At 40.1% G+C, this 27,319-nt stretch overlaps 1 protein-coding gene across 8 annotated transcripts in view; it reads left to right on the forward strand.

Annotated features, from left to right (window-relative positions):
- Positions 1 to 27,083, forward strand: part of GULP1 (GULP PTB domain containing engulfment adaptor 1) — a 93,358-nt gene extending 66,275 nt beyond the window's left edge. For 3 of the 8 annotated variants that reach the window (XM_033168537.1, XM_033168516.1, XM_033168529.1), the window contains 5 exons: positions 975 to 1,067; positions 10,162 to 10,389; positions 14,980 to 15,043; positions 20,498 to 20,592; positions 26,786 to 27,083. In XM_033168537.1, the coding sequence (XP_033024428.1) occupies positions 975 to 1,067; positions 10,162 to 10,389; positions 14,980 to 15,043; positions 20,498 to 20,592; positions 26,786 to 26,857 (552 nt within the window). In that variant the 3' untranslated portion in view covers positions 26,858 to 27,083. Of the gene's footprint in view, positions 1 to 974; positions 1,068 to 10,161; positions 10,390 to 14,904; positions 15,044 to 20,497; positions 20,593 to 22,281; positions 22,293 to 26,785 lie in introns of all 8 variants that reach the window. The other 5 variants (XM_033168522.1, XM_033168564.1, XM_033168550.1 and 2 more) reach the window with 5 other exon arrangements.
- The last annotated feature ends 236 nt before the right edge of the window (positions 27,084 to 27,319 follow it).

The following is a 27,319-nucleotide window of genomic DNA, read 5'->3' on the forward strand; positions in this document are numbered from 1 at the left end:
CTTTTTTTAAAGGGAGCTGGGGAGAAGGGGTGAGCGTTCACCCCTTCTCCCCAGTTGTCTTTAAATCTTTAAACCTCCCCCACACCAGTGAAAGTGGGGGAGGGGGAGAAACAGGAAGCCCTACAGCATCTCTACTGGGCTTCCCCTTTCTCCACCCCACTTTCGCTGGTGTCGGCAGGGTGGGGGAGGCAGGGGAGGCCTGTAGCATGTTCCTCTCCCAGTCCCTCCGCTGCTGCTGCCTCCTTCACTCCCCCTCCCAGCCTTTTAGAGGAGGAAAACCAGAAAAATATTTTTCCCCCTTGTTTTCCCCCTTTAAAAAATAGGTGCGTCTTATGGTCCAGAGCGTCTTATGGACCGAAAAATACGGTATATTGCTGGTGTATAGCAGGGCAAAAGTGAGAATTCAACATTATAGAAAATTCATTGCGACAACACATGAAATTAGGGGATTGTATCCAAGTAAGTCCTACTCAGGGTAGAACCATTATAAACAACAGATTTAAGTTAATCCTTACTAACTTGTCCATTAATTTCATTAGGTCCACTCTGATTATGACATAGCCTGATCCAACTCAGAGAAGCTATTGCTAGTAACTAAATTGCCCTTAAATTGTTTTTAATGGATTCATCTGAATTTATAAGCAAATATTATTAGGGCTTTGCACACCCCACCTGTTCAACCTGTTGTCTCAATCCAGGGGTCCCAAATCAGGGCAACAACACCCTTGGCTAACTTGGGGCCTATCTGCCCCAACCTAAATCCGGCCCCGAAGTAGCTAGGGAGGAAATTTTTAATGGATAAGTATCAACAACTTGCCTCTGTACAAAACTCTTTTCATAATTATGGCAAAGATTTTGTTCCTTGGTTATTTGCTTTCCTGGGCTCATTCAGGAAGTGAGTAAGAATGAGTCAATAAATCCAACGCAGTTGATTAATCTCACCTTTCTAATAACTGCATTTTTGTTTTATTTAGATTCATGAACTAGAAACAGAAAACATTGAGCTAAAGAACAAGGTACAAGATTTGGAGAACCAGTTAAGAATAACGCAAGTGCAAACATCGCCAGTAAGTACCCTGGGCAAAGCCATTTTTTCTTAGTATAAATGCAATAACTTTAACACTTTTAATACTTACTTTGCTTCTAAATAAATAACCCAAAGGCTCTTTTCTGATTGACTTAACACATAAATGGCAATTTCAGTGTTGAAGTAACTCTAAGATTGTGATGAGCTAATGAAAGCGGAGGGGGAAATCAGTCATGCCTTAAACTGGCAAACTTTACTCTTAGTTTCAATACCAAGATTCAATGTTGAAACATGAATGAGAGTAGGAGATAGGGCCCCTGAAAAGTTAGTTCGCCTAATTACCAAGTACAATTACAAAGTGCCAAAACATCCAAGTATGACGAAGGGCTTCTAGATCATTATTTGGTATGTCAGCATCTCTCTCTTTTTTTTGAGAACTTAAGCATTGCCAGAGAACAAGTCCCTAAATTTGGGTGTATCTAACATTGTCAGAGTTTTGTCACAAACATACAGTTACTTACATATCAGTTTGTTTTATGTGCAATGCACTTAACTAACTTCCTTCTTCCTAATCCTTCCTGCAAGTGTGTATGAAGTCGGATTCCACATAAAGCTGCCTCAAAAATCATATGGCTCTTTCCCTGTTTGATATAGTTGACAATTTTTGTTCTTCTGATCATTCTTGTTTCCATGTGTGATTGTGGATGCACAGTCATACCTTGGAAGTCGAACGAAATCTGTTCCGGAAGTCCGTTCGACTTCCAAAAACCTTCAGAAACCAAACTGTGGCTTCTGATTGGCTGCAGGAGCTGCGGAAGCCCCGTCAGACATTTGGCTTCCAAAAATAGTTTGCAAACCGGACCAGTCACTTCCAGGTTTGCGACGTTCAGGAGCCAAAACGTTCAGAACTAAGCTGTTCGAAAACCAAGGTGTGAATCCCAGAGTATGCGCCTTTTGAGAAATGTGCCCTCATTTTGCAGTGCAACTTTTGTTGATTTCTACTTAGTTTTAATTTTATTGGAGGCTCATCCAATAATTTTAAACCAGGGTGGCTGTTTTCAGTTACATGTGTCAATATTTGTCAAAAAGTTGTTTGCTGTTGTGCTTCCGCCCTCCATGCAGTTATGTCTAGTTAAATCTGCAGTGGTTGTGTATATTTAATCTGTGGAATCCTGCACCTCATGCAAGGAAAGCAATTTTTTTTTAATTAAAAAATGAATGAAATAAATATTTTATTAAAGAATCTATTACATGATGTCTAATCTAAAAAGTGATTTGAGAAAATAAATGTAATTGACGTGGGTTCATAAATTTCATGATGGTCTATTTTTCACAGATTTAAACAACCTTGTTAGTGATGATTAAATTATGCCTTATAATGCAATCTATTAACCCGTAGGCGAATCTAGCTTTTAATCACACAGAATGTTGTGTCAATAAAAAGATGATTCATAAAGTATTCTTTCATCAAGGCAGAATGACAGTAACCAAAGGGAGAAAGAGAATATTCGTGTGTATGTGTTGTCACAATCTTGTCTCTCATTGTCTCTAGCAAAGTCATTTAGAAACACTTTAAAAAAAAAAAAAAAGCTAATTTATTTATTTAGTCAGTCCTTCAGTCAGTCACTTTATTTTGCCCAGGGCAACCCAAAGCAATTTACAACCAAATAAATATGCCAAAAAAACCCATTATTTACCATTATCTCTTTGTTTCCCTCAACCACATATTTCTGCAGTCAGCTTTCTGTGTGTGGTATGAGAATTACTAAACATAGAAATGTGTTTCAGGGTGTGCAAACACACCTATTTATTTATTATTATTTTTTATGTCTGTCCCACTTCCTAATGAAAAAACTCTCCAGGCAACTTCCTTCCAATAATTTCTTATTGGCCACACGCTAAGGAATTCTGTACCCAGAAGTCTTAATAGGCTGCCACTGGCTTTCTGGATGCTTGAAGCCAGAAGGTTGGGTGGGAATTAAGATAGGCAGGTCCCATATAGGATTCTTGTATTTCAGGAACATTTAACGTAATAAGCAACTGAGAGAAATGTTCTGTTTCAACAAAGAGACATTGTTTTTATGTAACAAGATTTATGCTTTATATGTATTGAGTGTGGAGGGCATAATGAGTTGGGACATGGATTTAAGGAAAGATCCGTAGGACAAGAAAGCATGGCAAGAGCGAGGAGAGTGCAGTTAAAAGACATACGTTGTGGATATTCTCAAAATATAATTTTTGACCTAATCATAGGACCATCCATTACAATAGGTGTCACCAATTTACAGTAAATGTTAATAAAATGGTAATTGGTGTAATAGTCATAGAATCATTAAATTTTAGGAGAGGGGTGTATGTGGCGCTGTGGTCTAAACCACTGAGCCTCTTGGGCTTGCCGATTGGAAGGTCAGCGGTTCGAATCCCCATGACGGGGTGAACTCCTGTTGCTCTGTCCCAGCTTCTGCCAACCTAGCAGCTTGAAAGCACGCCAGTGCAAGTAGATAAATAGGTACCATTGCAGCGGGAAGGTAAGCGGCATTTCCGTGTGCTCTGGTTTCCGTCACAGTGCCCTATTGTGCCAGAAGCGGTTTAGTCATGCTGGCCACATGACCTGGAAAGCTGTCTGTGGACAAACGCCAGCCCCCTCGACCTGAAAGCGAGATGAACGCTGCAACCCTATAGTCGCCTTTGACCGGACTTAAACGTCAAGGGGGTCCCCGTAAAATTGTACGGTTGGCTCAGAGACCTTGAGGGTCTTCCAGTCCAACCCACTCCCCTGCATTCTAGTTATAGAAGACTGGATTTAATACATCCACTCGCCTCTTTAGCCATCGTGATAGATCCTCTGTCTCTGCCTTTCTCCTATGCACCCAGCACAAAGCTCGCTGTTATTACTGCTGGTACGCTGGCAAAAGCCCCACCCAAGGGAGAGAAACCACCCCTCCTTTCTTCACCCAAGAACAGTTTTACTTAACAAGAGAGCCAGTGTGGTGTAGTGGTTAAGAGCGGTAGACTCGTAATCTGGGGAACCGGGTTCGCGTCTCCGCTCCTCCACATGCAACTGCTGGGTGACCTTGGGCTAGTCACACTTCTCTGAAGTCTCTCAGCCCCGCTCACCTCACAGAGTGTTTGTTGTGGGGGAGGAAGGGAAAGGAGAATGTTAGCTGCTTTGAGACTCCTTCGGGTAGTGAAAAGCGGGGTATCAAATCCAAACTCTTCTTCTTCTTCTTATCTGATGCTTAATCAACAAAACCCAATGAGCGGTTCACATAAAGCAATATAAAACATTCATTAAAATACCAGTGAAAACAAATATTAAAGATGTAACACACTATATATATATATATATATATATATATATATATATATATATATATATATATATATATACCGTGTTTCTCCTAAAATAAGACACCGTCTTATATTTTTTTTCGCTCAACAAAACACAGTATGGCTTATTTTCAGGGGATGTCTTATTTTAACCGTGTCGCATGGGTACGCTGCATAGCCACGCCTCTCCAGGCTGTTTTAATGGGAGGTACCACGTCACTATGGCTTATTTTCGGGGTATGGCTTATTTTTGGGGAACGGCTTATATTTCGCAAATGCATAGAAATCCTGCTATGGCTTATTTTATGGCTATGTCTTATTTTAGGAGAAACAGGGTATATATATATATATATATATATATATAGTTTATCATTCTGTTCCTTATGGAAAACACGCATTCCACTACTGCTAATGCCACCTACCTCTTCAGAACGCTCACAGCAAGACTGAGAGAATGTGAGCAAGCGAGCAAACTGGAAACCTTCACATAAATTATTTGCCTGAAACTTTGTGAGAATGGCCTGTCCAGCACAAATGTCGAAAATTAATTGTTAGCATTATGCTCAAGGTATTTCGTTTCCCGCTGCTCATTAGGAATGCTGCCTCTGATATTTGTCATCCTCTTAAGGCTATGGGGGTGGGGGAAAACCCCACATTTGGCTATAGGCTTCAGCAAATGTAAAATTACTCATAAAGTTCAGTGTGGTTTGAATTTTGCTTTAAAAATAAATGAGCTACTTTCAACTTTTCTGTTTGGTGAATATTTAATATATGGATTTAAAAATGTATATTAATCATACGTTAGAGCCCTGACATTGCTTTTAGTGAGGATATTTACAATGAATTTTTTAAAGAGCATAATAAAGTATGTATTATTAATCATGATGCTAAATATGGAAAACAAAGCAGTAATGGGAAGGTTATTTATGTAACACAAAGGCTCCAAAGGCCTTACAATTCAGGTGTTATGCTAAACCTACCCCCCTGTCCTTACTGCATATTCCTCCCCACATGCAGATCCCCAATTCTTCTCTTGCAATCTGATAAACATAATCTGCATACTTAGTTAAAAACTCCCAACTCATCCATTTATCATGAATATATCTACCAGCAAATACCTAAACTAGTTGTCGGGCAGTTTGCAGGCAGTGATTTGTCCCAAGATGTTCTCATGGGGAATTCTGACTCCTTGTTCTTTTATTGAGACAGAGCTACAGTGTCATGGTGTAATTGGTAGGCCTTTCACTCATTCCTGGTTCAACTAATTCCGTCATTTTCAGGGAGTTTTGCTTTGTTGTTGTCTAGAGTTCCTGATCCTAAGCATAGGTTTCCACAAATCAAAACACACACACCCCCCTTTATTTCCCTAGCTATCTCCATGGGCAAAGACAGCAAAGCTGCCTCCTCCCCACTCACCCCCAAATAAAGGTGTTGGAACTTCTCACTATTGCAAAATTTCTACTCCGGATGAAAGTTTGTTGGGAAGCATCCTCCCTGTAATATTCTACAAAGCAAGAGGAACGTTGGGATAATGTTCTTGTCCTCAAATGAACTGAGGAGAGGAGCCAAGCTTGCTGGTAGCAAAACATATGATTTGAGATTCAGTCCACTTTGAAAAGTTCATTGATGCTTGCTCACAGGGAAGTGAGTATAGGACAGAGGGAGGGGGAAGTCTCCAAGCCATTTCCCCCAAACCAGGCCCGCCGTCCCTTCTGCAGGCATCACTAGTGACATCGGCTGATGCGAGAAGGCACAATGTTTAATCCTGCACTGGCTCTGTGATCCTGTTCCCAGCAGTCAACTAGATCACACTACTGAGGCAGCTGGTTTAATCTTTGCTGATCAGCTGAGCAGGAATCAAAGCTCATTCCTGAGAATGAACATGTTGCCTCGTTAATTCTTTCCCATAGTTTTACGTTTGCTTCCGTGGCAAAAAGACAGGCCAAGTTTAAATCCATAATTTAATGATAATATGACCTTGGAGAGTTGTGATGGGTGTGTATGTATGTGCATGTGAGGTTGAAAATGTGGTGTTTTTTTTGTTTTTTGTCTTGTTTTTATGGGATGGCATTCAATTTCGTTGCACTCGTACAACGTTGTACTTGTACTTGGTCAAACTGTGGGAGGCAGTGAAAGATAGGCGTGCCTGGCGTGCTCTGGTCCATAGGGTCATGAAGAGTCAGACATGACTGAACGACAACAACAACATTCAATTTCGTTGCACTCATACAACATTGTACTTGTACTTGTACAATGATAATAAAGAAATCTTATCTTAATCTTATCTATAATTTGTAATATTGTATTGTATTTGTCAAGGGACGCGGGTGGCGCTGTGGTCTAAACCACTGAGCCTAGGGCTTGCCAATCGGAAGTTCAGAAAATCGAATCCCCACAACGGGGTGAGCTCCCGTTGCTCGGTCCCAGCTCCTGCCAACCTAGCAGTTCGAAAGCACGTCCAAGTGCAAGTAGATAAATAGGTACCACTGCGGCGGGAAGGTAAATGGTGTTTCTGTGAACTGCTCTGGTTTTGCCGGAAGCAGCTTAGTCATGCTGGCCACATGACCCGGAAAAACTGTCTGCGACAAACGTCAGCTCCCTCGGCCAGTAAAGTGAGATGAGCACCGCAACCCCAGAGTCGTCTGGACTTAACTGTCAGGGGTCCTTTACCTTTACCTTATTGTATTTGTCATGTGGCAAAGGTATTTGAGAGCAGAAGTAGTAAAAGGAAGCAGTAAAGGAGTCTAGAAATGTTGTGAAATGCTGCAGAATCACTCAGCATGCTGTGAATCCCTATGACTCATCTTGAGGATGACTCATTCTCTGTATAAATGTTTGTATCTGCTTGTAGGCAGACTCAGTGGGGCCTGAGCGGGGTGGAGTCAGTGTGTGTGTGGAGCCTGACTTAGGCATGGAGCCTGTGCTCAGTGAATCCTGTACTCTGTGTATGCTTTGAAGCTAGTTTAAATCTTCTGTTCACTATGCTGTTTATTTGCAAAAATGTTTTAACTCAGTAAAGCTTTTATTCTTTTACTGAAGAAGACTATGCTATAAATGTACACTGCGCGTCACATTTCATAAAATTTATGCTTGATTGTTTAAAAAAGGCCTCAAAGCGGTTTACAAAAGATAAAACAGTGAAATAAAGAAAAATACACAACGCTACCTTAAAACATACAAAAGTTAAAATACTAAAGCAGGTTAAAATTACCTCAACTTCCTTAAACATCTGGGTATGAAGATTTTTAGCAGGTGCCGAAAAGAATACAGTGAAGGTGTCTGCTTGATCTCAATTGGCAAAGTGTAATAATAATAATAATAATAATAATAATAATAATAATAATAATAAATTTGTTATTTATACCCCACCCATCTGGCAGGGTTTCCCAGGCACTGCCACACTAAATTATCGAATGCTGAGTATTATATGGCACCTGTAGTACTGCCATTTCCACTGATCAAAGCAGTAAATTTGAATTTAACCTTGCCATGGCAACAGTTTGTTTCTTCTCCGAACTATGTATCTTAGCCAGCATTGTATAGATGAACATTTCAAGCCATGAGAGCAGAAGGGGGGGAAGTCGAAATGCCTTTCTCAGCTAAAGTTGAGAAGGATCCATGTTGGAGGGTCCATAAGAAGGATCCACGAAGGATCCATAAGAAGAAATATACAGTTGGGCAATATATTTATTGGGACCAAAAAACAAAATGTCAAAGAATAGTGAGTTGAGGATTTTGGTCTCGTGAAGTCAGGATGTTAAGTGAGAGTTTTCATTTTTGTTAATGCCCTTTCCTTGATTTCCCACAAACCAAGTGCGAATGTTTTTAATTTAGAATTATTTCCCAAAGTGTCTTTTTTTATTAAAACCTAACCTACTTATTGTAACATATCCATTAAAGACAGATTTGTATGTAATATAGATTAATGCTGTTTTTACCATTTCCTGAATAATTATGTAGGAGTTGTACCAGGATTATTATAATGTGGTTTCCATTGCTGGTTACATTCCTAGCTGCCTGTTTTGCTCAGTCTCCCTACCAGTGAAAATATTAGTCATGGGCAGAGATGTCAATAATTGCTGAGTGTACACAGTGGTGCATTGTGCTTGAATTCTGTGGGATTCTTGCCTGTTTCCTACCATCAGCATCTTCGGTTCATAAGTAGGATTTGTGTTCTCTGTGTGTGCTGTTCATTTTTCGGATTTGCTTTGGCATTACATCAGAGGCACTTTCTAACATTCGAGCCTAAGTAGTTTAAGGCAGTATGATTTATTGCTCCCATATGATAAATTCACTTTTTCATATCACAATAAGAGCTTAAACAGTTTTTTTTATTTAAAATATTTCTATATAAGGTGATCCCAGAGCAGGTTGCAATCAATTGCCAGTAAACTGCATAGCCAGCAATAGCACATCAAGAATCTAAATATATATATATATATAACCAGCAGAGTAGACATTATTTTTATTGCTTTATTTATTGATAATATTTCTATTATCACCCTTCATCTGAGGATCACTCACAGGTTGGTTTGCAATATAAAAACACAAAAATACATAAGAGGAAACTAAATAACACCCTCCCCCCAGTTTAAAAGGCTATATATTGTTTAATTAGCCATGTAACCAAGTTTTAAGTATGTTCAACCATGTGGCACTTTCAGTTTGTTGTATAGTGCTAGCATTTGTAAACAGATGCTTCATTTACAATATTGTACAACATTGCTTGTTAGAATCCATAACACCATAGATAGCATCAAATACAGAGACCAAAGATCTTGGTAAATGAGCAAGTCTTTACAGTGGTGCATCGCAAGACGAAATTAATTCGTTCTGCGAGTGCTGTCGTCTAGCGAAAATTTCGTCTTGCGAAGCACGGACAGGGGAAGCGCGGTTTGACGGGGGGGAAGCGAAAATTTTCCGTCTTGCAAGTCGCGCCCATAGGGAAATTCATTTTGCGAGTCACCCTTTCGTTAGCAAATGCCTTTCGTCTAGCGAATGCCTTTCGTCTAGCGAGGGATTCGTCTTGCGAGGTACCACTGTAATTGGTATCGAAAGCTTGAAAGAGTTGATAACAATCAGATTTCAGAGGGAGGGCATTCCAAAGTCAGGATACTTGTACTGAAAATGCCCGTTCCTGTGTCACAACAAACTTTATTTCAGAATATTGTGAAATAATCAGGAGATCATCTGTGGCGGATCTGTAAAGGAGAAACCGCCCTTCCAATTAATTTAGGTCCTAAGCTATTAAGGGCCTTGCTAATATAAGCACAGCTCTTTGCTCGTTGGAGTTATGTGTGCTTAGAAAACAGCCCCACACAAAATCCTGTGTGGGGACAAGATAACCTACTCTATGTGAAGCTTGTAGGAAGTTTGTGTTTCATGTGTGCTTGGTGAGAGAGAAATGGTTTGTGAAGTTATACTAAATACATAAAATACTGACTGGGCTGACCACGCAAACATGTGTGCCTACTATATGCCAGAACAATTGCAAGACATGGAGATTTTCAAGCATATTTGGTGCATGGGGATATTTTTAAGGACATAGAAGACATGATTTTAAAATTTTTATATTTGCAGTGATTTTTAATGGAGATGTTAAATTTGCTTCTGCCAGTACTGGAATACTCATTGTTACTGCGATGTAAGAAAAAAAATATATATTCACTTTTTGTTCCTAATATTGTGGAATATTAGTTTACAAGAAAAAAATGTGCTCTTTTTTTTTCTTCTTTCCCTTTTCTTACTACTTTCGCTCCTTAGAATATATATCTATATTTTCTCTTTCTGTGATTCCTTTACAGCTGCTGCTGCACATAGAGTCTGATTGTGAACATGACATGTTTCAAAGACCCACCACCTTTTTCTGGTGTAGCAATGAGGATTCTGCTCCTTGTTTAGATATCTCTTCCATTACACTAACTCCTATGAACTCTCCTGACTCTAGACACTCATCTGGACTATTAACGCCACCACCTACCAAAAGTGGTCTTCCAAAGCCAGTCCATGAACACAGCATCCCAAGACCTCGTGTAATCCAGCTGGGCACAAACAGTCAATTTCCCCCCCCCCCTCAACCTTCCTATCTTTGTTGTGTATGAATTGTATCAAAGTGCTACATTTTGTACAGTGGTTAAAGGACAGGCCAGAAGCATTTCATTTACTTCTGAGCAGTGCGGAAATGTTCGGCATACCGAGACAGACTCTCCTTTAAAAACGCTTAAGGATAACCTTGCGCTATATTGTTTGGGCTGTCTGGTTAAATTGAGAAAGCAAATGGAATTCTTATACCTCAATCCCAAATGCACAAACATAAAAAAAATAAGTGCCAAGGTTGCTGGCTTTGTTTAGAATTCCAGCCTTGTATCATTAAAAATAATAATAATGAGAACTATTAATTACCAATAGGGAAAAATGAAAGATGAACCCTGTCTACAGGTTCACAATGCAAAGCTTACAATCTCTGAAGAATTGTAATTGGACAGCATAAAATTTTAAATAAAATGTGGGCAATGTAGAGCACTTGATTTTATTGATGTTTGCTTTAACTCTGTGCAAAATGAAGAATGCCCATTATTTATCCCAAAGATGAGCTGTAACATGCTTCCTGGTTGTAAGAATGGGCTGATTCAACCATCTCTTTCTGTTTGCAGTTAGCAGTTGGCTGTCCTTGGCAAACATGGCTTTTTGCATGGGTTTACCCAATAAAAATGCTTCTCATGATCATTCAGGTAGTGCGTGTATGCACTTATTTCGAAACAAAGATCAGTTCTCTTATTATGATTGGCGTTCCCGAGAGAAACAAAAGGAAGTACTATTTAATTGCAATAAGTGAATGGGGGAAAACTAATTTAAGAATTTAAGAGATTCAGATGTTACTGATTGATTCTCTCACTCTTCAAAGATCTGTAACTCCATTGACTGCCTTGTGTAGATTTTCTGTTGTAACAATTTATTCCGTATAGCACATATTTATACTTTCTGCATTTATTAGTGAGAGACCTATTTATGACTTCTGCATTCATTTAAAGATGAAATCAGTTGCAATGGCCAGAATCCCAATAGTTTTTTTAGCCTTCCTCAAGGACTTGTTTGTGTTTAGCGATATATTTTAGGATTTTCTTTTTCTTTTTCAGATCCAAAAACACTTTCCTTCAGGTCCAGACTAAACTAGTTGAACTTGGCTTCATTGGAATCAGTGGGGCAAGTTAGTCACGTTCAGCTAACTTAGTACCTTTTGTTTTGTTGCGAAGGAGACTCCAGGTGCAGAAGAAACTATTAGGGATGCACAGTTGGTTCATTTACAGATAGTTTCTTTAGATCCTGGCCATTCAGAGCAGCCCAGACAGAGTCGAAAACATTCAAGACTCACTGATTTTCAATAGGAGATTGTTATGCATGTCGCCCATAACTTACTTCAAATTTGTCAGATGAAGGTGGGGAATTAAAAAGAACTTATTTTTTTGTGATGGGCTTCAGCTTTTAAAAAATCGTTTGGAATGTCTGGGTTTGGATTTGTGTGTGTGTGAAATCCAAAAAAATGAATTAGCCAAGTAAAAATAATTCATACTGATTCCACATATGTGGTGTCATAATCCTGACATAACTCCTAATGGAATCTGTTTTTCACACCATCAAAGGCCAACATTTGACGACTAAACTTCTATGATGGGTGGACTAGCAAAATTTTATTATAAATTAAGAGTCTATGTCTTATACAGTATCCAAATGCTATCCATCAACATATTTCACCTTCATCAAAAGTTGAGTGTGTTTATCACAACTGTTCTGAGTTAAATAGCAGCTAATATATTAGTTGCAGAGACAGAGGAAGTCATTTGGATGAGACTTGGCTTTTTTTTCCAGAGAACTCAGAGAAGGAAACAAAGTACATAGTAATTGTGTACAAACAAATTGGGCAGGTTGCATTATTTGGGTCAAAATTTGGCAAATCTGTTACATGGAAAGACTCCCACATATGCAGAACATGGTGTTCACCTATAAAGTCCTGCAAGGTTCAGTGCCTTGTTTTTAGGTGATTAAGAAGTGATACTTAATATCCATTCCGCATAAAGGCAGAATCAGTTTGTCTGCCACTTATATTCATGTTTCTCCAGTGTGTCTAAAATGGGTGGCTAACAGGTGGTAGATGTTGTTGGACCACAGCTTCTACCTTTAGAAGATACTTCTAATTTCAAGAGTGCACAAGCTTTTCGTTGTGACTGTTCTAGGGATTATTAAGACAGTTCTAAGTGGTGCATTCTAACCTTTGTATGATAGTCATTCAGTTCCAAATTCAAAACCAATAGTTACAGTATTCACATCTGATGAAAGGAGGACTATCTTTGCTGCATAGGAGGCCTCCCTTCTTAAAGACAGACAGGGTAAACATAACAGCAGAGAATGCTCAGCTTGCAGAAGAACCCAATTTGCCTCAAAGTCTAGAGAGTCCTCTTGCCAGCTGCAATTTATCAGCCATCCAGCTGAAGTCAGCAAGCAAAGTTGGAAGACTAAACTTCACCATGCTCTGCAGACTAGCTGCTGGCAATTTGAAAAAAATATTGAGGGGAATATGTGTAGTCATTTGTCATCGGTGATTTCTTTCCAGTAGAGTACCGTTAACACTATAAACTTCTATTAGAAGGGGCTGAAGAGTCTGAGAATGCAAAGACCAGGCATAGGCAAACTCGGCCCTCCAGATGGCCCTCCCATCATCCCTGACCACTGGTCCTGTTAGCTAGAGATGGTGGGAGTTGTAGTCCCAAAACATCTGGAGGGCCGAGTTTGTCTATGCCTGGCATAGACAGAGCACCTTATGAACACAGGTGAACTAGAACCAGGAAAACTCTGAACCTTCCTCCAAACTTACCTCTAAGATGCCCAGCTTATCCTTCCGTTTAAAAGCAGCCTTTATAGAAAATGCTAGTTCCTCTCTCTCTGCCTGAGACCCAGGAACAAAACTTGCCATCGTTTTGTTACTCTGAAGAGATAGTACAAGAAGCCAGTGGCCGTCTATCGCGGAAGGAGTGTGTGTGATGTTTGTGTGTGAACACAAAAGGCTTGTTCAATATTTTTTTTATTGTTATAAGCATATTTGTGGTAAGAAGCGTTAAGGTTCTCTGGGAGAAATTCAACGTCACGTTCTTCTGATTGTTGCATCAGCACAAGCATTTTGGCTTGCCAGACAGAACCATCTCCCTTCTCCTTCTCCTTCTCCTCCTTCTCTTCTCCTCCTCCTTCTCCCCCACCCCCTTGTGCAGTTCTTGGGGTGCTCTGGACAGCACAACCACCCAAACTCATGGGCAGTGTGGGGGCATGAGGAGAAGACTGGAGGGAACCCATTGTACAAGGAGAAGTCCGGAGGCTCCTCTGGATCAAGGATATTTCCATAAATTGAAGGACTCCTTCCGCTTATGGATGGGTACCATTAGATACAACCCAGAACTATGTGATGTATGAACACTGTTAATATGCAGGAACAAAAAGAAAAAAAGAGAGATGCTGAATGTATCTAACCACCAGTTAAAGCACAACATATCAAGAAGCCTTGCATGGCAAGAGGGGAAGAAAAACATCACCTCTAGAATCATGGCACTGACATCAATTTATTAGCCTTGTTCCATTATAATATCAGTATAACCAAACTGCAGATTGTTTTGCACAACATTTGAGACATGGTCCGGATTTTCTGTTAGGGGTATTTTTTTTCTGCATTGTCAATTAAACAGAGTTACTTGTTAGCTCCCTGTAATGGGAAAGCTTACTTAGATTATCTCTGCTTTCTGTATGTTATTGCTGCATATTTTCCTCTTAGGAAAGCATTCTTACTTGGATAGCAATGGTGAAATGACTGTGGCTATTAATCTTAATCAGACAGAAAAGTATATTTTCAGCAAATTATACTTTGCTGAAGCTGACCGGAATTTCTAGGCTTTATTTAGTGATGAGGTTTCTATAGTACTAAGCTGAACTTAAAAAAAAAAAAAAGTTAGTTTCAATATATTAATGGTCCTTAATGTGTTTGCATCCAAATTTCTGCTTTATTACATAATGGTTTCTCAGTGTTTAGAGCAACTGCTATGTCAGGTTTTCAGAATATTAATCCAATTATGACACGAGGTGATAAAACAAAACTGATATGTTATCTCTTAATTTCAGGCCTAGTTCTTTATATTCTGGTGTATAGCCAAATGTCCCTATAAATGGGCATTATCTCTCTCTCTCCATTCAAATGTGCTCGTATTTCCCCCAGCTCTTTTGTATCTAAATATCATTCGATTCTGGATACACCAGATACGCTAAAACTGTGAAAGTATTACAATGCTGGTTGGTGCGTGACTGAAGGCTTTAGCATGTTTCATAAAACCTCAGGCTGCAAATGCCAATTCCTCATATCAGCTCTTTTGTTTTTGTTTTTGCATGCCCTCTTCTGTTTGAAAACGTAGCTTTTTATCTTCTGCATGCATGCGAAAAGAAAAGAAAAAGTTCAATATTGTGATTTTTGTCATGTGAAATTTTTGCCCTAATGTTTATTGTCCTTATTGTAGGCAGGCAGTGTGACACCTAAATCACCCTCCACTGACATCTTTGATATGGTTCCCTTTTCTCCCATATCCCCTCAGTCATCAACACCTACTCGCAATGGCACACAGCCTCCTCCAGTGCCCAGTAGATCTGCAGAGATCAGTAAGTTTTTGTAATGAACTGACCTGATTTGTTCTCATCTTCATACTAAGCCGAATACGTTTTTTGTTTGTTTTTTTGGAAACCACGCATTTCAAAACGATAGCGCTGGGTTCGCAGTGCTCCTGTTCTTTGAGAGTCTGGGTGTTTGGGGGGGGCATCCTGTGACCCTTTGATATGTTCAAGTAATAACTCCACTCAATGCAGATACAGTGGTGCCTCGCGAGACGAAATTAATTCGTTCCACGAGTCGTTTCGTATTGCGAAAAATTCATCTTGCGAAGCACAACCACAGGAATGCATAGGAATTTAATTCCCATAGGAATGCATTGAAATTTTCGTCTTGCGAAGCACGACCATAGAAAAATTCGTCTTGCGAGTCACCTAAAAATCGCAAAACCCTTTCGTCTAGCGAGTTTTTCGTTGTGCGAGGCATTCATCTTGCGAGGTACCACTGTATTAAAATAGCTTGTTTGTTGTAAATATTTGCTTGTCCGCTTTTGGCTGTTAAAACTAAGCAGGCGTTCAACTATATATGTGCTAACCAGAGGACTGGATATATTGTTTCATATTGCGCAAAAGCAATCTGAGGATATGTTTTAGTCCCGTGTTAACATCAGGAAAACACTTCTAGTTCTTTGTTGTGCCGCTTCAGCCGTGATTCAACTAATACTTTTGTCCCCATGCTGAAAAGAAAACGTAGTGGCAATCTCATATTCCAGTGGCTAAAGAAGGGACACACAGGGGACGCTATGTTTTGAAGAAGAAAAACCTGTGCCCATCAAATCCCGCATGGAAAGATAAAAGTTGACTTCAGAACCACCTATGTGGTTCTTTTGGGAAGCACCTCAGAATAATAATAATAATAATAATAATAATAATAAACTTTTATTTGTATCCCGCCCTCCCCAGCCGATTGCGCTCAGGACAGCTAACATCAAATATATAACATTGGTATAAAATCAAACAATAATTAAATTACCTCCTAAAAACAAGTCAGGATCAAATTTAAATCTAATTAGATGGCTTTCCTCAGGATTAGGGTTGGGAACAGTAAATGTTAATCGGGCCTAAATGTTTATGGGCCTGTTCTTATATGGCCAAGTGTCTGTAATTACTCCCTCACAAAGCCAAACTATCAAATAATTTCTACAGCTATCCGGTAATATAGTTAACATTAACTTTGTTAACATTAAGTATAAGTGGGATGGTACCAAATGTTCAACAGTTTTTATTGTTGGGGGTACAACTAATGATTTTGGCAATGTAAATTATCCCCGCCTCCCCCCAAATCAGTTTCCGCTCTGATTGAACACCCACACCCACACAAAAACATTACTTCAAACCGATTTTGTGCCATCATTTCTGCTGGTGTTAGTGGCATTTTTTCTTCATATGCCGCACAAATAGTGCCACTAATTCTGGGTTCACAGACGGGTTGATGTAATAATGCTTTGTGTGATGTGATGGCATAACCAGATGTCATCAAAACCAGTCAGGATTGGCTACCTCACCTTACACCACTGAGGGCCATTGCAAGTGAGATTCATTTAAACCGGGGTGCAAATTTCATTACAGTCGTACCTTGGATCCCAAATGTCTTGGTACTTGGACATTTTGGCTCCCAAACGCCGCAAACCCGGAAGTGAGTGTTCCAGTTTGTGAACATTCTTTGGAACCTGAACATCTGACGGGGCTTCCACGGCTTCCAATTGGCTGCAGGAGCTTTCTGCAGCCAATCAGAAGCCGCGCCTTGGTTTCTGAACATTTTGGAAGTCGAACGGATTTCTGGAACGGATTTCGTTCGACTTCCAAGGTACGACTGTATAACGACTGCCAAAGAATCACCGAAAGAGGGTAGCTTCTCTCCACCCCGTGCTGCAGCATTTCCAAAGGTGTTTGGATGAGAGAGAACCGAAAGAGGGTAGCTTCTCTCCACCCCGTGCTGCAGCATTTCCAAAGGTGTTTGCCTGAGAGAGAACATGTCACTTTAAATTATAAAGAAACTAAACTATGCTTTGAATTTCAATGCATAGCACGCTAGCACATACTACTGAAATCACAGGCATTTAGTTCCTCCCCTGCTGCTGCCACTCTAACAGAAGACAAGCTGTGGTCCTCTGAAAACAAACAATGAGTGGTAAACAATATTTGTTCTTGGCTTACTACTCTTTGTTTGTTTGGAAGAAACAAGGGAGAAGCCTGTGTCATGGCTTGTTTATTGGCAGTGCAGCAGGAGTGATATAAACCATAGCTTAGTTTAACTGTAAGTTGAAAACGATAGTTTAGTAATTTTGTGAGTAATTCTGGTTCAGCTCTTGTCATGTTATTCGTTGTGCTTTTAACACAAAACAGCCAAGTCAACAAAGACGGGCGTTTTCGTTTTTCTTTTTAGAGGCTTTACCATTTACATTCTTTTTGGGAACAAATTGCCCATTGAAATCTTGGAAGATCGGCCTATTGTTTATTTCCGAATGTATTTATATACTACCCTCCCATAAAATATCAGGGATGTATACAGCAATATAAAAACCATTAAAAGCAGGATGGAAGAATCATTAAAATGACTGGCCACTCCAGAAAGTTTCAAACAACGGATGGTGCCTAACAAATTTGCTGGAAGAGTATTCCACAATGTGAGACCAACAAAAATATGTGCCCAACAGGCCTCTGCATCACAGTGGTAAACAGCACTCTTCCAGATTATCTCAGTGATTGGGCTGGGATAGAAGGACTCAGGCAGTCCTTAAGGGATGTTGGACCTAAGTTGTTCAGAGCTTTGTACCTGACCTGATGTGCTCCTCTCCCCAGATAGTAATCAGTGAATTGTATTATCTTGAGCAGAATGTGAAATACTCCAGTCTGCTTGTGCACTATGAGGTACCTTTAACCCCAAGGAACATAGATGCCTGGCTTGAAAGCAGAGGTTGGTTTCTTGCTTCAACAGGCAGCCCAAGATCTATGCAGACAAAACATCAAAGGAAAGGTATAGTTTATGTTTCCGGGAAATAGTGGAAATCTCCAGCCCTACTGAGGGGGGGGCAACAAGCAGGGGAGTCGCAGCGGCTGAAAACGAGGGGGCAAATCCGCAATTATTTCAGGCTTTCACATTTTCAGTGCCAAGAGACATCTTTTGATGTGTATTGAAGCCAAAGAGGATATTTCTGAGATCAAATTGTCCCAATAGGGGGGAAAAGCAACTAAAATTTGATACTACATGAATGAAATCTTATACTCCCTTCTTAGAAAATAGTTTGATTACCACCAATAACAACAACAGGGCATTTTTTTTCCACTTCGTGCTGTAAGACCCTTGGGGGCAGTGGCCTTTCCAGGAGGTCTGCAGATCAAATTGTCTACAAAGAAACATTTGAACCCAACTTACTGCCACTGTCCACACGAGTGCTTCTCTTTTACCCCTTTATTTTTCATAACAGATTACCTTATATTGAAACTAACATTTGAACACTGCTAGTCACATTTCAAAATTAATTTCAAAGTCTGGAAAGGTACTGGATTCTGCACCATAAAAGAATGGTCTGAAAGAGGTAATAATACTTTCATGATGTTATGAAAGCACTAATGAAACGGCTGGCTTAAAGAGTTTGCAATGCAGAGTCCTCTGCTCAGATCTGTTGTCTGAAATCTCGCCTCTTGAACCCACTCACAAGGCTGCCTATCACAGCCATCGTCTCTTAGAGCTCTTCCCAGTTAACTGCAAAATGGAGATAAGTAATGCCAGCCTACCTTACAGGGTTGTTGTAAGGATTGTTGAGATAGGCAAATAGTGTGTTGTAAAAGGAAAATGCAGTCATTATTTATTGGAAGATCTTGCATCTTGTAATAGGCAAATCAATCTCTCTCTGTATTTTACTGAATTTAGCAGTCCAGTATATTATCATTATAATGCATTTTCACGAGGTGGTTTTATGTGTAATGGACCAATAGTAGTAATTTTAGAAGCTGCAACAATCACTTCCAGATCTTTTTAAAGTGTGAAACAGAAATGCCAGATTTAAAACCCATCTCCCAAAAACTCCATAACCACACATAAAGCATAGCCTTATAAATCTTTCTTCTGTTATGTTATTATTGTGGTTGAGAAATTCATCCATAAAACAACTTGATACGGTCATACATTCTGGGAGTGTTTGAAATAACACCCACCCAGTCCTGTTTTAGAAAAGAAATTATTACACGGTGAAAGGCATGACAGGGATAGATGAGCAGCACAAATTAATACAGGAGAGCAACGGGAAATCTGCAAATAAGGGACAAATACTTATTTTTAATATAAAAAATGAGAGGTACATTAATCAGGAAAAAATGTGTTTGTGTAATTCTCTTGTCAATCTCTAGCTAGTTAAAGCAGAATATAATCTGAACTGTAACATTTGGGATGTAAAAGATTTAAAGCGTCATGAGAATAGAAGGAGGAAGCAATTGAGCAAGAAGTTGCTTTGAGCTTTCTGGTGTTCTAATTTTGGGGGTTCAGATGTTTTTGGATGCACTAGGCATCAGTCAGGTGATTTCCACCACCTGAATATGTTCTGATGTGGTACAGTCCCAGGAACAATGTGCCACCTTCTTTTCTCCGAGCATGCAAATCGTCCCTAATTGCTAGGATTACACGCACTGTTTCAGCACTTCCAATGTCCACAATCCATGCCCGTAGCATAACTCAACTTGCATTGCGAATCCTGCCAGTTTATAAAGATTAAGAGGGGCTGACCATCGACTATACTGACTTGGGCTGCTGGGAGCTGAAGTCTTAACAACTTCTGGAGGACCACATGCTCTCCATCACTGGTATGCTGTATCATGCCTGGAGGGGCTTTTGGAAGCTGCCCATTCTGAATGCCTTTGAGCAGCTGTTCTGATTTAGCTCAGTTCTGTGTAAGAGAAATATAATGCAAGCCAAAGGATTATTCCCCCCCCCCCCTCGAGCTTCATCTTTTGATAAGAAACACTGCATAGTCGTAACCAAAACTAATGAGCTGGTGATCCGAGGCTTGTTTGCTGGAACAACTTACTTACTCTGCATATTTGTCCTGCTTAGAGAAAAAGCACACACACTTCAGTTTCTGAATGACCTGCAGGGGCTGTATGCTTTTTAAAAACAAAACAAAACAAAACAAAAAAGATGACTATGCTTCATACAGATTTAGCCTGGAATTCGTGGAGATGCCCTTTCGAAAAATAATTTAGGGGAAATGAAGTGAAAATTAATGGTTGCCAGTTCATGACTCCTTCTCCAGAGGGGCAAGATGCAACGATCAAGAGTGGTGGCTCAACCAAACCATCTAGTACAGACCTTCTAGAATACATCAGAACACTGGTTGCAAATATTGCTGCTTTGCATTCTCAAGTCCAGAGTTTCACCAGTTGTCTCAGTATCTGAGTTTCCGTACACTCCACCTCTTTTGTTGCTGATTCCTTTTTTATTCTTCTTTCTAGAGAGAGACCTTTTTGGAGCAGAACCTTTTGACCCTTTTAGCTGCGGAGCAGGAGATTTCCCTCCAGACATTCAATCCAAACTAGACGAGATGCAGGTGATAAAATATTTGCCATTGCAAAAATGTTGTTTCTATTGCCATGTAAATATCAAGGGATATTATTTGTGCTGTGTAGGCGGCATAATCGTGGCCTGTAAAATGTTCAGTGTTGCAAGAAAGGAAAAAAAGGAAATAGGATTCATTCAGTTGTTAATAGAGTGTTTATCCATCTCAAGCATGGTAGCTTTTCTGGGGTCCCCCCACATGTGCCGTTTCCGTCATCCGTCACCACTGTCCATGCTGCTGGTAGTCCAACAACATCTAAGGAGAACAACACTGGCAATAAATGAATCAGTATTCAGATTCCTTAGAGGATTTAATACTTACTCTATAAGATTTTGTATTACTTCTGCAGAGGAAATGGGGTCAATATTACTGTTCATGCTTCCTCTGGAGAAGAACCATTTATCCCTTGTGGGCTACATGGAGGGTGCAGTTTTGAAGATCTGAATGTAACCGCTACATTACAGTGATGGCCAAACTTGGCCCTCCAGCTGTTTTGTGACTACAACTCCCATCATCCCTAGCTAACAGGACCAGTGGTCAGGGATGATGGGAATTGTAGTCCCAAAACAGCTGGAGGACCAAGTTTGGTCATCACTACACTACACTACAAGTACACCAAGGAAGAATGCACTCACTGCAAGCAAGCCTTAGTATCTATCTGTAAAACACATTTTGCTCTTTCAAGGTACAAAAGCACTTCACCTAACTATAATATTGCTTAGGCTCCTAACCAGGTTTGATTCTTGCCATTTGGAGTCCTTAAAAAATGCCCCCTTCTCTTCCCTTTCCCTTCCTTTCATATGCCAGCACTTCATGGTCCATGTTGCCTCCCTTTGTACATTCTGTAGGCCCAATAGGACTTCTTTAAACCTACCCCACCCACTCAGATACATGACAAATGGTAGCCCGCTGGGTTTCTCCATGCATTTCTCCATCACGATCCCTTCTCTAGTCACCCCATCCTATTTGTGTATGGTCAAGCAGCTACTCACACTTCATTTCAAACCTACAAGACTCCTTGCCTATCTCTCTTCATCACGGCTGGGTATCTTTGCCCATTGACTGGCCTTTGCTTACCTCCGTGTAGTGGTTAGGCCTCCACCACCCCCTCACTACTCTTCCTGATCCATTGACACACAGGGCAGTACAGGCCAATGGGGTGCATGGCTAGTGGCAAGAATGGCCTTGCCTTTTAGCTCCTCTGTAACATTATCCCACCTTTTCCACCCCAATACTCATGGTTTTTGACAGTATACCATGTGAGACCAAAAGATACCAAGTGCATGCACAAAATATTTATATCTACGTGTGACGAAGTACTATAAATACCTTTCCAATCTGTACAGTGGGGGAATTATAATAGATTTACTCCAGAAAATGAACTTGGTTGCAATCAACTTTATATTTACTTCTGAATATTTTGTAAGAAATAATGACAAGATGAATTTAGTTGCAATTATTTTTATATTATTCAGTTTAGTTGTTTGTAAGATCTGTAACCAACAGCACAATCCTATGTATGTCTACTTGGGCATAAGTTCTCTTGAGTTCAATGAGACTTATTCCACGTAATTGTGTATAGAATTGTAGCCTAAATTAGAAATGTTATTTCTGATGTTAACCAATCTGCCAGAAGCTCTAATGTTTCTTCTGTCTCTTTGTGCTTTCGTGGCTGTGCAGCGTCAGCGATGGTTGGTATTTTTTTTTAATGAGTTTTGATTCGTGTCCTATAAAGTATAATAACGTTGATGTCTGAGATCTAAACTTTAGCACTTCAGATGGCTACATTTCCAGTCATTTTCATTTTTCATGCGGTAAAATTTGAGAAATTCTTGCAGGCTCCTTTCAGAGAAGTATTGACTTTTTGTCTGTAATAGCTCACTATGGTGTACATACACATTATGTAAGAATGAGTTCTTTTATTCAATCTGAAGTGTAAAACTCAAGTGAAATGTTATTACTTCAGACAGAGCAGGCAAGATGGCTACCATTTCTGTAAAATACAGGCTTTTGCGGGGATGGTGTGCTCTGGGTATATGTGCACTTCATGTGCTGGAAGAACATGTGCTCTCCACCATGCATATGATATGTATTTTAAAAAAGGCACTCCTGCAGATTTTCGACCATATAGGGACCTAATTCACAATGTTCTTCCCACTCCCGTTCACTGAGATGGAAGAACCATTTCGTATGTTAGGATAAATGCACCATGGATAAAAAGAGGAGCCACGCCGCCACTGATATGAGCCAGGAACCTGCTTTGTATTTGGACTTGCTAAAACTATGACTGGATTATGGAGAAAGCCAGAGAGGATTATGGAGAAAGCCAGAGAGTTCCAGAAAAACATCTACTTCTGCTTCATTGATTATGCAAAAGCATTTGACTGTGTCGACCACAGCAAACTATGGCAAGTTCTTAAAGAAATGGGAGTGCCGGATCACCTCATTTGCCTCCTGAGAAATCTCTATGTGGGACAAGAAGCTACAGTTAGAACTGGATATGGAACAACTGATTGGTTCAAAATTGGGAAAGGAGTACGACAAGGCTGTATATTGTCTCCCTGCTTATTTAACTTATATGCAGAATACATCATGCGCAAGGCTGGACTGGATGAATCCCCAACCGGAATTAAGATTGCCGGAAAAAATATCAACAACCTCAGATATGCTGATGATACTACCTTGATGGCAGAAAGTGAGGAAGAATTGAAGAACCTTTTAATGAGGGTGAAAGAAGAGAGCGCAAAATATGGTCTGAAGCTCAACATCAAAAAAACTAAGATCATGGCCACTGGTCCCATCACCTCCTGGCAAATAGAAGGGGAAGAAATGGAGGCAGTGAGAGATTTCACTTTCTTGGGTTCCATGATCACTGCAGATGGTGACAGCAGTCACGAAATCAGAAGACGCCTGCTTCTTGGGAGAAAAGCAATGACAAACCTAGACAGCATCTTAAAAAGCAAAGACATCACCTTGCCGACAAAGGTCCGTATAGTTAAAGCTATGGTTTTCCCAGTAGTAATGTACGGAAGTGAGAGCTGGACCATAAAGAAGGCTGATCGCCGTAGAATTGATGCTTTTGAATTATGGTGCTGGAGGAGACTCTTGAGAGTCCCGTGGACTGCAAGAAGATCAAACCTATCCATTCTCAAAGAAATCAGCCCTGAGTACTCACTAGAAGGACAGATCCTGAAGTTGAGGCTCCAGTACTTTGGCCACCTCATGAGAAGAGAAGACTCCCTAGAAAAGACCCTGATGTTGGGAAAGATGGAGGGCACAAGGAGAAGGGGACGACAGAGGATGAGATGGTTGGACAGTGTTCTCGAAGCTACTAACATGAGTTTGGCCAAACTGCGAGAGGCAGTGAAGGATAGGCGTGCCTGGCGTACTCTGGTCCATGGGGTCACGAAGAGTCGGACACGACTGAACGACTGAACAACAACAAAAAATTATGACCCTTTGCCAACAAGTATATATTACCTTCCCCAGGCATTCTTTCCCAGAAAATAGAAGGCGTGTGTGTTGGACTGATTCTTTACAGTCACATTCCCAATTCTGTCATCCAAACATAAAGCTTTTCACATGTAGGTCTCTAAGGAACTGAATCAATGCACGTGTCTTCTGTTGTTTTGTTGTTTTCTTCAGTAAAAGAATACTTATTTATTCTTCAGCTCTAGCCAGCACTGTAATCCAGAGGGGAGTGCTACCTTTCAAATCAGCCGTGTTTGTAGGATATTTGATTTATAGGTCACACTGAAACCTTATAAGCCCACACGAATAACCCTTATGAAAGCACCCCTATCTTGCCAATAATCACTTCTTATCTTGAAAGTTGTCTCTTGCCAACTTGTACGTAAGGCAGTCTACGCTTCCATGGTCTAAAACGGAGCCATCACATTCTCAGATCCTTATCCAACTAGATCCATTCCAGCTCAGAATGGAACAGCATACTTTTTCTCTATTTGCAAGCCCGCTACAGTGGAATGTGACACAACCCACTGCGTACTTTCAATCAGGGTTCAACCTTGACACATTGCTTGCTAGATTTATATATATTTATATATATATTCCTTCACTAAATAAGGAATAGGATGCAGCAATGACTCTCTTGCGCCATGTACTAATAACACATTCCATTTGTGTATACAATCAAGTTTGTGTCTTAATATTGGAATGCTCCCCTTTGGAGCATTCTTGTCCAACCTCCTGCAATGCAGGAATCTCAGCTAAAGAATCCATGACAGATGGCCATCCAACCTCTGCTTAAAAACCGCCAAGGAAGGAGAGTTTCACCACCTCAAAGCAGCACTTTGAATTGTCCTTGAAAATGAATAGACATCCAATGCGGTTGATGCAAAACGAGTGTAATTTATAAAAACAGTTTTTGCCAGGAAAATCTCACACCCTTTCATTACCCCTGTCAAGGTTGATATAAGTAATATTTAACAATATTTCCCCAGACATTTTGTAATTTCATCCGGGAAGGTTCTAATATCTCACGTTCTCTAGCAAGTGGCTGAAACATTTCGAAACAGTGGTGACCTGGTGTTTAACTTGGCGTAACAACTGAAATACTTCCCCCCCCTCCCCATCTATCAGGAGCAAGAATTAGAAAGGCAGGTCAACAAGATAATTGCAGCCACATCACTTAGTTCTTACATAATACATCAACCATCATCTATTGTCTTATCTTATGTGGAACATGCTTTGAATGTACAGTTGTACCTTGGAAGTCAAACAGAATCCGTTCCAGAAGCTCATTAGGCTTCTGAAACATTCGGAAAACAAAGCATGGCTTCTGATTGGCTGCAGGAAGCCGCGGAAGCCCTGTCAGACGTTCAGCTTCCAAAAATAGTTCACAAACCGGAACAGTCACTTCCAGGTTTGTAGCGTTTGGGAGCCAAAACGTTTGAGAACTAAGCTGTTTGAAAACCAAGGTACGACTGTATTAGTTTCTCATTTCTTGTTGCAAGGGAGAGAGCGGTCCCTTGAGCATTTCCTACAACCCGAAAGTAAGCTGTAGACTATGAATAATCATAGCTGTGAAGCTGCCTTTGTTCTGTTCTGATGCCTGCTTTCAGTTGTTCTCAGCTTTCAGTTACATTGAATATGTTGGATTGAAATGTTGAGGTGAAGATTCCATATGTATGCATGTGTATATGTATATATATATATAAATTGTGCTTCATAATTACTCCATTTAGCTCTGGTTATTCGAGCTCGAATAACCAGGGCTAAATGGAATAATTACGAAGCACAATTTCAGCCTGGGATGTGCGTGAGTGCTCTACTGCAACAATACTGGAAATTTCATTCATACACACACACACACACACACACACACACACACAGTGGTACCTCGACTTACGAATTACTCGACATATGAATTTTTCAACTTACGAATGAAAAAAGTGCCCGCGCGCCTACGAATTTTTCGACATCTGAAGGACATCCGTTGGCGGTTTTAGATGGGGTTTACTCAACTTACGAATTTTAGATGCGGTTTACTCAACTTATGAATTTTTCCGACTTTTTCGTTTCCAATGCATTCCTATGGGGAAATTGCTTTTTCGACTTACGAATTTTTCGACCTACGAATGTGCATTTGGAACGGATTAAATTCATAAGTCGAGGTACCACTGTATATATATAATTTTTGCAGGCTATATACATGTTTCACTGCCACTGCCACCTCCAAAAACTGACAAAATGCAACGTTCAAATTCACTTTTTAAATTTCACATTAGGCAGATATTTAATGGGGATCTGAAACTGAGGGTGCTTTTCTCATATAGATAGTGAGATATATTGTAAATGTCATTCATACTGATCATCTATAATTAACGCGACAATGAAAACAGGCAGCTTAAGGCTCGATAGCAGTAACATCAAAAGCATTTGTGTTTTGTGTGTGTGTGTGTACGTGTGTGTGTAATTAAAGCACACACACACACACACAAACGATAAGTTCTACTCCCTATGAAACAATCCAGATGAGAATGTATTACAGAACTCAAAAGAGCTTACTCCTGCATGGCCAGACTTCCTTTTCTTTTCTTTTTTAGGGTGAATTCCACAGTTATAAGAATGAGCACTTCTCAATAGGTGTTTGTAAAATACTGTGTTTTCTCACTCTTTCTTGTTTGTTTGTTTGTTTGTTTGTGTTTTTCTTCCTCTGTTTCAGGAGGGGTTCAAAATGGGACTGACTCTGGAAGGCACAGTATTTTGCCTTGACCCTCTAGACAGCAGGTGCTGATGCCAAGAAAAGAAACGTGAAAAGATTATCGCCATCTCTCTCTTTTTTTTAGGAGGGGGGGGAGTTTTAAAACGTATTACAAATACTGTCAATGTGCCAAAAATGTTTTTTTCAACTTGTTCACTTTTGTGAGGTTTGCTTCTGTGAAACTCCAGATAGGTTCCAGTGTTATCCCTGTACAAATGTAAAAAGTCACACGTGTATATGAAACCAAAATGAAATCACACTGCTGTCTTTCTTGGTCATCTTCTGCCGCCCAATGGCAATTCACCATGTGCTGTGAAGTTCTTCGAACCATTCATGCAGACCCCTTCCTGTATCTTTTGGGACTCTCGGACATGGCAACGCTGTAGAATCCCCTCGGTTGGTTTCTTCATTCCCAATCTGTAGGGCCCTGTTCATACAGTTTTGTTGAAAATCACCCAGATACTGCATACCACAGTCCACAAATCCTTGTTTCTG

The sequence above is a fragment of the Lacerta agilis genome, chromosome 1 (assembly GCF_009819535.1).
Source record: "Lacerta agilis isolate rLacAgi1 chromosome 1, rLacAgi1.pri, whole genome shotgun sequence".
Classification (NCBI taxonomy): Eukaryota; Metazoa; Chordata; class Lepidosauria; order Squamata; family Lacertidae; genus Lacerta; species Lacerta agilis.